The sequence below is a fragment of the Corvus kubaryi genome, unplaced genomic scaffold (assembly GCF_017639235.1).
Source record: "Corvus kubaryi isolate FWS band 111438036 unplaced genomic scaffold, C.kubaryi_AGA036_p1.0 37394, whole genome shotgun sequence".
Classification (NCBI taxonomy): domain Eukaryota; kingdom Metazoa; phylum Chordata; class Aves; order Passeriformes; family Corvidae; genus Corvus; species Corvus kubaryi.
This window is the reverse complement of record NW_024581133.1, coordinates 9,269,927-9,284,537: the sequence shown is the minus strand read 5'-3', so window position 1 is coordinate 9,284,537 and position 14,611 is coordinate 9,269,927. Positions and strand designations below refer to the sequence as shown.

At 43.3% G+C, this 14,611-nt stretch overlaps 1 protein-coding gene across 2 annotated transcripts in view; it reads left to right on the top strand.

The window, feature by feature from the left end:
* Window positions 1–150: 150 nt before the first annotated feature.
* Window positions 151–14,611, top strand: part of IGF1R (insulin like growth factor 1 receptor) — a 173,693-nt gene continuing 159,232 nt past the window's right edge. Inside the window, exon 1 of one of the 2 annotated variants that reach the window (XM_042039718.1) lies at window positions 151–1,089. In XM_042039718.1, coding sequence (XP_041895652.1) covers window positions 996–1,089 — 94 coding nt within the window. In that variant the 5' untranslated portion in view covers window positions 151–995. The remainder of the gene's footprint in view (window positions 1,090–14,611) is intronic. The other variant, XM_042039716.1, reaches the window with a different exon arrangement.

Here is a 14,611-nt window from a genome sequence, read left to right as displayed (position 1 = left end):
TTTTTTTTTTTTTTTTTTTTTTTTTTTTTTTTTTTTTTTTTTTTTTTTTTTTTTTTTTTTTTTTTTTTTTTTTTTTTTTTTTTTTTTTTTTTTTTTTTTTTTTTTTTTTTTTTTTTTTTTTTTTTTTTTTTTTTTTTTTTTTTTTTTTTTGGAGAAGGAGCTTGTGGCAGCCGCGCCGAGGAGAGGAAGAGGAGGAGTAGGGGGGAAGCCTTTTTAATTCATTTTCGATACAAATTCTGCATTTCGAGCCTCTGCAGGCAGCCGGACTCGTGGTGGCGGCGGCGGTGTTGTTGTGGGTGGTGGTTGTGCGTGGGGTGTCCCCTCCACCCTCCCCGGTGGAGCGGGGAGCGGAGCCGCGGGGATCCCGCCGGGGCAGCCCCGTCCCCGCGCGGGGGGACGGCGGTGCTTTTGTTGTTTTGTAATAGGATTGTCTGGGTCGCGCCCCCCCCCCCCCCTTCCCCTCCCTCCGCGGCCCTCCCAGTTTTTGTGTCTCTGTGTGTGTGCGTGTGTGCGGTGTTTGAAAATGGAGGTTGAAGATGCCGACTGCCAGCCCCGATGTGCCTCGTGTTTGCGGCTCCTGTGCACGATGTACCACCGCAGCCAGCGCTGAGGGGAGACGGCGGCGCCCCCCGCCCGCCGCCCCGAGCCCGCCCCGCCGCCCCGGAGACAGCGTCGCCCCGGGGCTTCCATGCCTTGTTGTTGTTGCCGTTAATACATCGTGAATATCTGTGTATTTTTGGTGTGGTTGCTCCGGAAGATCAACACCCAGGGACCTCAACAGCCCTCCGGTTTGCCGCTCCGAAGGGTCTCGTGTTTTGTTTTTTTTTTCCTTCATTTCTTGAGGCAACGTGGATTTATTTACCCTGCCCCGCTTCTCCTCCGCCGCTCGTTATTTTTAGAGGACGGGGAGAGGAGAGAAAGCGAACAATTTTGGACTTTTTTTTGTTTTGTTTTGTTTTCGGAAAGGGGGTTTTTGTCCAATTAAAGAAAGAGGAATGAAGTCTGGCGCTGGAGGAGGGTCCCTCGCCGTCGTCTGGGGGTTCCTGCTCGTCTTCGCCGCACTTTGTCTGTGGCCAACAAATGGGGAAAGTGAGTACAGTGCTTGCCGGGGGGGCGGTGAGGGAGCCCCCGAGTGAGGGGCTGCCGGGGAGGGGGCGAGGGCGGCGGCTGTGTTTGGGGGGGCGTGAGGGGGTCCCTGTGTTTGTGTGTGTGAGGGGGGGTTCCCTGTGTGTGTGTGTGAGTCCCTCCGTGATCGTACGTGTGTGTGTTTATTGTGGGTGTTGTGTGTGTGTGTCGAGGGGTCCCTGTATGAACGTGTGTGAGTGGGTTGGTGGTGCGGGGGGCTCCCTGCGTGTGTTTGGATGCTAGAGAGGCTCCCTGTCTTTGGAGGTGTGTGTGTGAGGGGCTCCCTGTGTGTGTGCGGGGGCTGCCGGGGGTGTTCCCCGCGTGTGTGAGGGGGTTCCCTCTGTGTGTGAGGGGTTCCCTGTGCGAGGGGCTCCCTCGCCGTGTGTGCGTGTGAGGGGCTTCCCTGCGTGTCTGGGGTGTGTGCGAGGGGCTCCCTGTCCTTGGGGGTGTGGTATGAGGGGTCCCTGTGCGTACCCGGGGTCCGTGTGAGGGGCTCCCTGCCCGGGCATGTGAGAGGGGCTCCCGGGGCTCGCGCCGTTTCCCGCCGCGGCGCCGAGCGGGTGTCGCCCCTGCCCGCGGGGCTCTGCGTGTTTTCCTCCTGTTACGCGTCTGCTTCTCGAGCACGTTTAACAACCCGGGGCTGCGCGTCTCCCTCCCTGCCATGCCCGCCTTCCTTCCCCGGGGGCGGCTGCCTGGTTGTACACACGGATCGGCACCGCCGCAGCCCCGAGCTCGGCGGAGGGGGCCGTGCCCCTCCTTTGTGTCCCCCCCGAGCGCGGGGCAGCGCTCAGACGCCGCAGCCAGGGCTGCGAGCTGCGTAGTAAACACTCGCAGACTGGGAAGGACTCCGCTCGCTTTCCCCGCATGGAAGGAGCTTGATCTCTGTCAATATTTAGAGGCTGTATGCAATAACCTGCTATAGTGAGTGAGGAATTCCTGGAAATGAGCGCCTTGCCTTTTATTGCCGCTTTACCGCCGAGGAGGGGTTTCACTCGCTGTGCGCGGGGTGCGGAATTACGGCGGCATCCCGTAATCTAAAGGTCATGGGCTGCCGTTCACTTAAAAAAAAAAAAAATCGCACATTGACACTTTACATTTGTGCTAAATAGAAAGATTTGATGGCCGAACGGGCAGCGATCTTAAAGGTGATGCATTTTTCTAAGCGGCCGTGTTGCACCTAGCGCCGAGGTTTGAGCAGCGAGCGAGCCGCTTCCCCGGGAGCACCGGGAGAACGGAGATGGTGGTGCGGGGCCCGGGCCCGTCCTGCCGCGGACCTTCAGCCCATCCCCACGGCCGCCCGCCTCGCTCGGGAACTGCCAGAGCCCCGACTTTGTTTTTGTGCGTTTCCAACCTGTGATTGTGTTGCAGTGCCCGCCCCTCTCGGGCGCAGGGGGAATCGAGGGGGCAGGGAGGGCTGCGCTGCCATTGATTACACTGCAATCATCGCCGGATTAATCCCGGGGCTGATCGGTTTTCTCCTGGTATGTCGGGCTCACGCTGGATTGAGGATCTCTTGCATGAAATTAGCCTTCCCTTGTTTCCTCGAGTATCTCTGTAGACCGGGAGATGGTAAATGTGCCTTGGAGCCCAACCATTTTAAACAGTGCTCCCTCTCCTTCAGCGTCTGCAGAAACAGGGATGTTCCTGTACTGCATCCTGATGCTTTAATTTCTTCCGCCGTGTGTTTTTCAGCACACTCCTGGAGCTGTTGTTGTGTGTCTCTCCCTTTCAGAAAGATACGCGTTGTTGGAGGGAAGGAACGAGGAGATCAAATTTCTCCATTTTAAATGTAAAGGGAAAGAATTTAGGAGGCAGGAAGGCTTTTCTAGAAGTAGTGGTTTCAGATTGAAAAGAAAAGGAAGTTCTTTGGATGCACTGGCGTTGAGGCTAAGTACACAAAAAAAGATAAGTGAGCAAGAAGCAAGCACATAGATAGAGCCTGTAATGCATGTTGAGTAGTAATTATATTTTGTTAGGCAGTAAATGCCTGTTAACTCCTTGCAAATTAAGGCCCAGTTTAGGCTTTTGGGCCAGCTAGGGCTGGAGGGCTGCAGTCTTACTTCCATGAGTTGAACTTTCTGGCTAGAGCTGTTTTCAAGAGGGACGATTAATCTTTAAGTTTAAAAACAAAACCTCCGTGCCCTTCTTCAGGGAAGGGCTTACAAAGGATCCAGTAGCATGGAGAAACAGAACAGGAGGAGGAGGAGGAGGAGGAGATCTGGTGTGTTCTCAAACTGCTAGGATACACATTTAGAATTGTTTTCCTTGTCTTACCTGGTACAAAGTACCTTGAAATAAAAATGCTCACCCAGCTCTGGCAATGAAGTAGTGCAGGAAGAGTATGTTAGGATTTTAGGTTCTAGTCCTCTCAAGTGTTTGTGGTTACCACTTACCTAAAATGAGCATCCCAAATGAAATATCTTCTGAAGAAGATCCAGGCATTTAAATATGGGAAGATATGCTGAAAAACTTGTCTTAGCGGAATACTGCCTCTAATCGATTGTCTTTGTAGTTTGCAGTTTAATAGCCTTTGTTTTCACGAGTTATTGCTGAAAGAATTTTGCTGTTAGGGGGAAAAATGATCTCCAGAGCAGATGTTTTACATCTCTTCATATTCTTCTCTCTCCCCACAATAGTGGAAGGAAGATTAATCTTAATTTTTATTTGTTTTTCATATATACTGTGTCATAGCTAAAAGGCACTTCCATTTTCGGTCAAACAAGCAAGGCATTCCTAAATAGGAATACAAAGGAGTTACAACTGGAGGGGAGAGACCCATCCCTTTAATGCTAAATTATATAAAATGTGTTTGTGGTTATGTGACAGAAACTTCTTTAAAATGCAGGTAGCTTCAGTGGAGAGCTTCTGATTTAGAAAAAGTCATTAAAAAATGCTGAGAATTCCCTGAGATTGTGTTAGAACAGCACAAAAATGGAAATGAGAAGACCTTCCATTAAAAAAGAGTTTGTGGTGGTGTACCCGTGCGTTTGATGTGTAAAGCTACAACTGTTGGAGGCTGTTTGATGCTGGGGGTGGGTTTAACATGAGGAGTAAACATGGTGTTTTCTTCCTTTTCTCCCTTGAGCACGATGGGGTTTTGATTTTCAGCCTTTTGTGTATTTACAGAGGGAATGTCTAGGAGGGAATGGGTTAAACAGTTAGAAGAAAAATAATAGTTTTAGGTGTGATAATACTTCAGATTGATGGATATCTTGATGGGTTTGCTCATGTTAGCACCGAGCTTTTGTTTGTCTGTCCAGACTGGATGTTGTGTTTCTGATAATGAACAGTAGCTCATGCTGATGCTTAATCTCTCACAGGTTGCTTAGTAAAAGCCCTCATGACCTGCTGAGTGTCGGCGTTACACACACCTCGCTTTTGCATCAGCATTTTCCGGTACGCCCAGTGGTTAGGGAATGTTGGTAACTGGGAGTTGGATAATTCCTGCTGTAATTGAGGTTGTGAATAGAAAATGCCAGAGCCAGTAAGGAATTGGCGTCAGGCGGGTTCAGCAGAAAGGGGAGAGGAGGGAAGTGTGCAGGGAGTGATGGTGCCTGGAGTTCGGGGGGAAGGAGAGTGAGTCCTACTTGGACTTTTTTTTGATTGTGTGGGGTTGGACTTCTGGTTTGCAAAGCAGAACTGGAGCAAAGGCTTGTGTGAGTCAGAAACTGAGAGGGTTAGGAAATGGAAGTGACTTAGCTAATATCAGGCAAAATGTGTTGAGAATGTGAGGAAGCAGAGGGATGGATGGGTGTGGAAAAAAAAGGTGTGTTTGAAGTTTCAGTGTTGAACCAACATTTGAGAGGGAAACACTGGGGTTTTTGTGTGTGTGTGAAGTTCTTATGTTCTGAGAAGTGAGGGAAGGAAGGGGCTGCAGAGAGCAAGAAGACAGATCAATTAGTTTGACTTCAGCACAACAGAAGACATGATTTATTTGGTTTAATGGGGCAATTGCTCAGATTTGATCAACTGCTGTGTTAATTTTTGTGTCAGCTTTTCCCTGACGTGTTGCTCCTCCAAACTAATTCTAGGGTATAGTTAAAGCACACGTCAGTGATGCTGAAATTGTTTTCATCTTGAAAGATACACACAAAATCTAGTGTTAAAGATCATCCATGTGATGAGTTTTGAATCTATCTTCATTGGTAAATAATTCATTTCTATCAGTATGTGTTACCATGGGAAAAGTTGTTGCAAATCCTGTTTAATTTTCTGCTAAACTGGCATTTACTAAGGAAATCTTGGAGGAGAAATTTTTTTAAGCATCTAACATGTAAAATTAAAATCCATTAAGATCCACTATTAGCTTTAAAGGACAATTTCAGTTCATGTCTAACCAATGCTTTTTCTTTTCCCCAGTAATTTTTGTTTTCTTTTTACTCTGAAGAAGATTTTACCAGTGATCACTGGAACGATTATCTCAGTGAGAGCAGAAGAGGCAGTTTTGTTAAATGATTAATTATGTTGTGTGTATATTCCATCTGTGTGAATTGTGAGCTACTGCAAACTTCATTGTAGAGAAGTTTGTTTATGGTCCTGAACTTTGAGAGAGAGAGAGAGAGAGAGAGAGAGAGAAAGGCAATAATATATGCAGGAAACCTGTTTTTCTCACAGTGGATGTTAACTTTGTGATCCCACACAGCAAACAAGTTATCTAGCTCATCATCTGTAATGGCTCTAAAGTTCATAACTTACAAAATGTGCTGAATTAAATTATTTTTAAGAAGTTAGTGTATTTATCTGAATTATCTGTAGTTAAATTAATAAACTTCATGAGAATTATTGTACTTGAAAAGCTGATGGCAACTTGCTGAAAAATTCCTGAAACTTTGGTTTATGAAATTAAATGCATTCTTACTTGGATTTTAGTGTAGAGCTTTCACATTTGGAAATGCTTTTGGATGTTATCAAGTAGCAGCTGTTTTTTATTTATGTGTGAATGTGTACATAGGAATGGGTAAACTGCAGTTTATTATTGAAAACTATTGTGGATGCTAAATTTTTTAAAAAGCTGCAGTTTAAGTAATTGTCTCGGGAGTCTCATAATTAAAGTTATTGCAGATTTGTAGTTGCAGTTGAATTCGGATCTTCCTGAAAGAGCTGAGCTTTTGAGGTTTCTGGGCTTTGGTGCTAATGGAACGTGCTGCTTTTAAGAGTTTGTGTGCAGAAAGACTTTGGGAATGCAGTGATGTGTTTGAAAGGTAGAAATACTGTTTTAGTATTTTGATCTATTTGACATGTATAATTTTTCTATCACTGTAAATTGTATAGACAGCTTCTTTGTGTAGGTTAGTTGGATTAGTTTTTATGATTTATGAAAGCCACTTTAAAAAGAATAGTTTCACAATTTTTTTTTTTGTACAAAAGCAGAACTCAACAAACAGCAGTTGATGAAGACACATTGGTGGTTGTTAGCCAGCCTGTCTTGTGTGTGGTTTTTTTGGGCTGCTTTTTTTCCCTCTTAGCCAAGTCATGACAGGTACAATCTGGACTGATTTCTGGAGTACTATATTTGTCTTTTTTTGTGTCCAGAACTGTCTGAGAGAAACTTTGAGGACCGGCAAACGATCAGCAACACACAGTGTTCATTCATATGTTTCTGTGCTCTGAAACAGAGCTGTACCAAGTCCTCAAACTCAAAGATAGGCTCTGGTTCCTTTAGACAGGACTTGTTAGTTTTGATCACTAAGTTTGATAATAGTTTGCTTTATTAATTAATTAAGGAGATGCATTCTGGCAAGCCCGGGTGTGTTGTGAAGATTTAACTTGCCCTTATCGCTGAAAGTTTTGCTTTCTAACCTTTGCAAATGCAAAACATGAGCCGTTCCCTTAGGATATCTTGTAGGACACCAATTAACTTCTTCAGTGTTGATATCCTCAAGAAGTTGCTGTTGTGGCACAAGATTGTTTAAAATGTGCTGAAAAGCAAAATTGTTGTTTCTATATTTACAGATTGGTTTGCATATGACTCCTAAGCTTTAATGTAACAGAACTTTATTTATTCATTTGTTTTTGAATATCCAGACCTGTACATTTCTGGTTAGTCTGTTTCTTTCTTGGTAAACTTGATGGTATGAGCAGAAACAAACATCTGTATATTTCAGTATATTCACAGATAATTTTTTCAATGAGATTGTTACCTTTGACCTATCTGAGAGAAGTGATCTCACACCCCAATAAAGTACTAAGATTAGTCCTTTAGAGGACCAAATCCACTAGTAAATAATTGAGTAGAACATCAAATGTACACTTTTGCAGCAGCACAAAGTCATTTTAATAATAACTTAGAGCAATAATTCCTGTTGTCACTGAAGTGCTGACCAGGTTAGGTTTTAAGACTTATATTGTTGTACATGATGCAAATAAATCTTTTAAAGCAGGAAATAGGCAAATGTGCTTTACTGTCATAATTCATAAATTCGGTGTGCGTGTCCTGCTTTTGTGAATACTTGGTTTGTGAAGGTGTATGTTTGGGGCAGGTCCCCTGACTGAATGAGTTTGTTTGCCTGTGTTGCCAGCGAGGCACATGTTGCTGCAATAGCTCTGTGACCGGTCAGGGAATTTTATCTCCAACCCCTTATTGGTGCCATTACATGCTGTAAAGATAGCTCTGTTTACTTGGAAGTGTGAGCATCAACTGATCAAAACACTTTCTCTTAACAGGTGGGCTCTTTTTGGAGTTCTTTGTCGAACATCCCTTCTGCCTGTGCTGGGAGCAGTGCCAGAATGTGACAACATCAGGCAGATGCAGGAAATATTAAGAGTTTTTAATGACAGAGGCAAACTTTACACAAGTGGTTTTCCCCTGCTGTTGAATTGGTGATGGGTCATTCTTACTGACTGTTTCCAGCAGCTTTGTAGTTTTTTTCCTTTAATACGAACAGTTTGCAGATTATTACACTGCTCATTTAAGTGAGCTCCTTACACAATACTGTTCAAATAGCAGAGGGTTTGATTGGAGGCAGGAAAGAAAAAATTTTTGAAGTTCAGAATGCATGAAATGAATACATGCTGAAGTAGTCAAAGATCCCTTGTACTTTATCAGAGAGCAGTCTGCTTGAATGAAAGGTACTGTACCTGCTGTTAAGTTTATAAACTTGGTTTATACAGATTACTTTTTAAATTATTCATGATGCTACGTTACAAGTATATCTGACAGGTTTAAAATAAATGGCTTGATGGTAAGAGGGAGCATGCATAAATTAGAGCTGGGATAATGTGCTCTTTGAAGTATCTCTCCCATTTGTTACTACTGGAATACAGTAGGTAGCTGCAGCTGAGTGTGTGATTCTCAAGTGAGAGTACATCATTATCTTCAAACTGGTGTAGTGGCAATTCTTATGTAAGACAGATGAGACGAAGCGGCAGGGAGGACCAAGGTGCTCGCTTTGTTTTTAGTTAACAGACATTTCTGCTGAACCAGGGAGAGAGAGCATTTATGGGATGAAGAGTTGTAAGCACAGCAGTTGAAAGGGTCTGCTGGTAGCTGTTTGTTGCTAAGGTTAGGGTAGCATTGCTTTGTTTTATTTACTCTTCTCTGTTAGCATTGCTGTGGGTTTGTAAGAGGTGTTTTAGCAAGGTGCTTGTACTTAAAGGGATGCTGTGTCTGATTTGCATATGGATCGTGGTACTCAGCTTGAAAAGTCTTCCTGGGATGTGTGCACGGGAAAACTTTGCAAGAGCCGAGCTGTTGTGTTTGGAGAGGGTTATTGGTGGGGAAAGAGAATTCCAGATCTCTTGGATGCAGAAACAGCTTCCCCAAACACAAATTGACATCGTGCTGATTTTCCTGATTCTGTTGACAGGCACTCATTATATTTGAGAAGCAAGGTCCTGAAGGAATTTATGGGATAGGGGAAAAAACCCCCAGAATGATGTGTGAAAGAGCAGCCATAAAAATGATCACAAGTTTCTCTGAAAGTGGAAGGTCTTCTTGTAGACAGGGATAGTTCAAATCTTAAGCCTTAGTCAAAGCGATACAGCATTTTGGAGAAAGATCTGGTGACAGCTTCCCCTGGAAACTGTCTATAACCAACCTTCTACGAGAGAATTGGCTTGTGCTTGCAGGGAAGGGCTTTATCCCTGGATTCACTGGGGCTGGTTTCCTTATTATTTCCATTGGCTTCAGTTTAGAGTCGCCTCCACATTTTGACCTTCTACGAGTAGTACTTTTTACTTTCCTGCTGCTCTTCTCACATCCCCTTGGGTCTGTCTGTGTGAGAGTCGCCTTGAAAGGCTTGGAAAGTGCACTCTGTTCATGTTGGGCAGGGAGCGAGGAGCCAGCCCTGCACGGTAGGAATGGACACGTGTTTGCTCAGCTCAGCTGACCTTAGAGTAACACTTGGCTGAAGTGTGAAGAGTTGAAATGGCAATGGAAATTCCTTGTTTGTCCTGTCCCCATGCTCTTTTCCAGGACAGAAATCAGTTTTATTGTGGTCTTTTTTGCTCTTTCCTGGGATTTTTGATGTGTAATTAAATTGTTGTCTTCCCTAGTCAAATTTCATGTGTCCCGCTGGGGATTTGGTTTGTTCTCCAAAATACTGTTGGGCTTACATAGCATGGATTGTTCTTTTTAAGCTTTCAGGTGGTTCTACCTTTCTATTAGCTGAGAACCAACTTAAGAGAGACTCAGCAGGGTGATGATACAAACTTAAAGAGTTCAGAGTTCCACTGGGATTAGAAGAGGGAGCCTGCTGGAATTGCCATGGTGCCTGACTTCCACTACTGGATTAGCTGTTGCTTCTTTCTGGTTGTTCTGAACCCCAGCATATGGAAGCAGCTTGTGATGCAGTTAACATCATCTTTCAGTTCATTGTGGCTGAAGCTTTTGTTTTGTTGTTTGTTTGTGAGATGAATGTAAATTTATCGGTTTCTTGCAAGCACTGTGTCTCCTGGGATGTATGGAATGAGTGAATATCCAGCTGTGTTAAGAGATACATGTAAGTCACTTATTGTTACTCTGTGCACTTTGCTTCTCCTCCTCAGACCTCCGAGATGGGAGACTGGGGGAAGCTGCAAACTAGAAGGATGTATGGCCAGTTGTATGTGGAAGAGGATGCAAAAAGTCCAAGGGTCTGTTAGTTCTGTCGCTTGTGCACCTTGGATGTGGAGATGTTTTATTAAGTGCTGTTGATATTCCCTGCAGCTCTTCCAGCGGCTATGCCTGTGATGGAGCTGGAGTCTGTGCAGTTGTCCCTGCAGAAAAGAGCAGAAATAAGGTGTAAGAAAAGCACGTTTGTTGTTTCAAACTTGAGACTTGGCTTGGTTAGAGACTGACTTGAGCCTGCCAGGGTCCTGCCTGGGAGTGACTGAAGGCTTGTTTCTTTTTTTGTGTGAGCTCTAATAAAATGTTTATCTTTTTGTCACATTGGAGTAGGCTGACTATGTGGACAAATATTTTCATTGATACTATGTCTCAACAAAAGGCATGACATATGTATTAAATATTTAAATTCTGGTATGAAGTCTCTTTTAAGATTCAAGCTTAGATATTCTTAGATGGATTGTGGTTCTGAAGTGGCCGGTGAAGGAACAAAGACCCTTCCAAGTCGGTGCAGTTGTTGTCCTGCAGAAATCAGGCACAGAGAAGTGCAGTGGAGTGTGGGTGGTGGAGGTTCTGGGCTGCAGCAGGGCACACATGAAACACACATCTGTTTGTACACGGGCTGTGCAGCTCTTTGGGTAGTTCATTGTTTAAATAAACATGTTGCATTAGCTGTGAGGCTTCAGTGCCAAATGCCCACTGATGAGATGTATGAGGGTTTTGTTGTTCCCAAGCCGCACTGAGGAACACAACAGTTTTATAATTCAACACGTTTGAGGAAGATTACAAAAAGAATTTGGGGTGGATCGCAATTAGCACTTCAAAAGCAGCAGCTTTAGAGTAACTCCGCTACAGCACAGCCTATGGAAAAACACTGTCATCTTAACAGATGCAGTGTTATTTTGGAGATTCCACTGTATAAATACATGGACTGTGGTTAAATTGTGATGGCAACAGATGCAATCTCAGTTCTCAAATCTTTCATCTCTTTAATATTTAAAAATACCCCACAAAGTAAAAAAAAACCCAACCAACATCAAGGCTGAGAATATTCCTTCTCTACATTGCTGGGGCTGTACCTTTTGGGCCCGATATCAGTTTGGGTATGTCAGTGCAGATGAAACTTGGGCAGAGTAAATGTTCATCTCTGTGAGGGAGCTGCAAATGCTGCTACTCACGACTTATTGTACCATTTGCATATGAATGGAATTATTCAGCTGTACTTAAGAAATGTCAGTGAGATTGAAGTCAGAGTTGGTTAACCTGGCAAAAAGATATTTCCAGTATTTTTCATGAAAGAAGGTGATAGTATGTAGACAAGAATTACACATTTCACTGGCTAAGCCAACACCATCTGAGGATTTTCTTGGTGTCTTTGTAGTTGATATCAGTGACTTTATTTTTAAATTTGTCTGTAATACATTGCAGTGTTGAAGAGCAAGAGAGTTGGAATGTGGGAATCAGATGCTGTATCTTAATGCTGCACTGTTGTGTTCACATTTGTTTTTCTTTCCAGATTTTATTTTGTTTAAATACTGATTTGAAAAACATAAATTCAGAGCAAGGGTCTTCTTTTTAATGAAGAACAAATAAAGCATAGCAAGATGTTTTTACTAGTGCATTCACCTTTATCCATCCACTAGTTGGATAGAAAAGCCTCAAGTTAAATACTGTAATTTTAAATACGGGATTTTAAAAGGAACCAGATAATTTGTGTGAGCATTTGTAGTCACGCATGCTAAAATAGGGAGTGATCACATCTCGTGCTTCAGGAGCTGCCAGTATTGAAGGGTTGGGAAGAAATTGTATTCCTCCTACGGGTGTCTGTATTTCCCTCTCCATTTGTAAAATACAGAAAGTGCTGTGCTTGGGGGGTGTTTAAAGGCTTAGTTTTTGCAGCACGGGCGTGACTTGGGATGCTCGTGTGACTCTGTCATCCAGGTGACAGCACTTTCACTGGGAAGCTGCTCCTTGCCAGGCGTTGGATGACTGTACTCTGAACAGAAGTGTGAGGATGGGGGTGTTGGCATCAGCTGACTGATAAGGAGATAGTATATTACACTAAAAATAAACCCAGATCTTCACAGGCAACTGTGAACATTACCTGGTGTCACGTGCAGCTAGAATGAAACAGAAGTTGAGGTGGGTTGAGCGTGGCTTGGCCTCCCTGGGAGGATGTGTTGGGATGTTCTCTGTTTGTTCCATAGGGCTTCTCTCTCTTCAGGAGCAGCTGCTCACAGAAGTGTGCAGCTATTCAGTGTTCATGCTTGTTGCACGTGTGGCCACAGCCCTTGTTCACTGCAGTATCAAAAAACTGCTCTGAGCTCGGGATGACTGTCCCTGCTCCCAGTGTCTCATGACTTGAGTTTGTGTTTAATGCCCTTGCAGCTTCTCCCAGAGCTGGTGACATGGGAAGAGGTGAACCCTGTGTAATGGGGAGAAGGGGAGAGTGGAGGGGCTGAGGATATAATTGTCATGTTTACTGATTTTTGCGGGGGGGGGAGGAATGCTCCATTTAGGATGTCTGCACGCTCTGGTTGTGTGCATTCCCCTCTGTTCTTCCTCTCCATCAATATTACACCTTCCAGTGGTGTCACACACTCGCCTGGTGGCTCCTTGATGTCTTGGTTGGCTTTGCTGGTGTCAAGCCTGGTGCTCAGAACATGAACGCGTAGTTCGAAGTTCATTTCTTCCTTAGTATGAAGGCCTCAGAGCACTACTAGTATAACATTTTTTTCTTTTATTGAGATGAAGGATTTTCATAGTGACTTACAACAGCACGGAGGAAGAGCTTGCTCCAAATACCCAGTTTTAATCTCATTTTGCATATTTTTAGTTGGATTTTTTTAATGACTGACAGCTGTTAGAACTGATTCACAAACAAACCTTTTTGAAAGTGCAGACCTCTTTGCTAGTGAATAGCAATGTGTTTCTACAAGTTCATGTAAATAATTAGGTGCCTTGGATGCATTGGCTCAGATCTTTAATTTTCACATTTTTAAGTGACAAAATGGCAAATGATGTATTTTCTGGTAGATTACTTCTCATTTGTGTTATTTTTTTATTTGGATGGAAAATGGAATTTTAATTGAAATGCAGAAGATCTGAGTTTTGAGACTTAATTAAAACTCCAAGTGTGAAGGAGAGGCATGATTTAAAAAAAAAATAAACAGAAAAAATAGTTTGTCATTGTTTCTCAAAAGTTTAGAGTTCACAGATCTTGCCCACTGACTGTTTCACAGGTTTCTATGCAGGAGTCCTTTTTAATTTGGGATTAAGAGCTTGTTGAACCGAACCATTTGAGTAAACTGAAATGAGGCACTGCACAAGTAGCTGTTGAATCTAAAAGCTCTCTGAGCATTTCATCAAAGGGTGGCTCCAAGAGAGCACTGAACAGCAAATTCACCAGTCCCAACTTTTTTTTGGTGTAAATTATATCTTACTATTTTTATTTTATTTAAATTACAGTAGGCATTTGCCCTAATATATGCTGTTACAATTTCATGTTAGATTTGTAATTAAGTTTATTTTTAGAAGAATGCATTAAAGTGGTTTATATAAAATGATTTTCTATTTTTGTAAATGAAATAATTGTTTTTTATTGACTTTCGATTTCATGCAAATGTGGGGTTTTTTTTTGGCTTGAAGGTTGTGTAAGCAGAAAGAAATTAATGATTTGAGAGTATTTTCATAATACAAAGAGTAGAGGATTCGTTGTCAGTAGCCAGGGACATTGATAGGCAGAGTTAACTCTTATTTAGACGTTCAAATTGAGTGATGGATGTTAGAGGGTGTGGTCCAGTGGGTTTATATAATAAATTTTCCTATTGATTGTTTTTCCTGGTTGAGTTGGGAAAGGCAGATTGTGAGTGCGTTTGGCATCTGACGCAAGATGGTCAGAATGTCGCAATCCTGAAAATGTCGCAATCCGGGGCAAATCTGATGGACAAGTGAGTGTTAATTGTGAGCAAGCCAGTTTTGTTATTTTTAATTTGGCCTCGCTATCACGTCTCTTCACTGATGATTTTGAAGGCTACAGGGAGTTGAATGATGAGTCACTATTGAGTTAGTAAAATCACAATTGATCTCCATTTCCTGTTGATTCCAAAATTACTGAAGTGTGAAAGCCGACAGTGACTGATCACTTCTTGGAGGGGAGTTTGAGGGTGGAATGTGGAAGTGATTCTCTCTGAAGTAACTCAACGCTGCCCTGGGTTTCAGGACAGGGATGTCTGCAGTGAGAACAGGTGTGTGTGTGGTGGTCTGGCCGGCTGAGTTTCCTCCAAGGAATGATAATCCGCACACTAAAATACGCTCACTCTGCAGCAAGATGGGGGGAAGAGGTGCCTTAAGTGGCTAATGATAGAAGCTGAAGCTTAAACTTTTCATTAGTCTGCTTGGTACTGGAGTTCTTTCTGATTGACCTGTGTTTCTGTTGCTTAG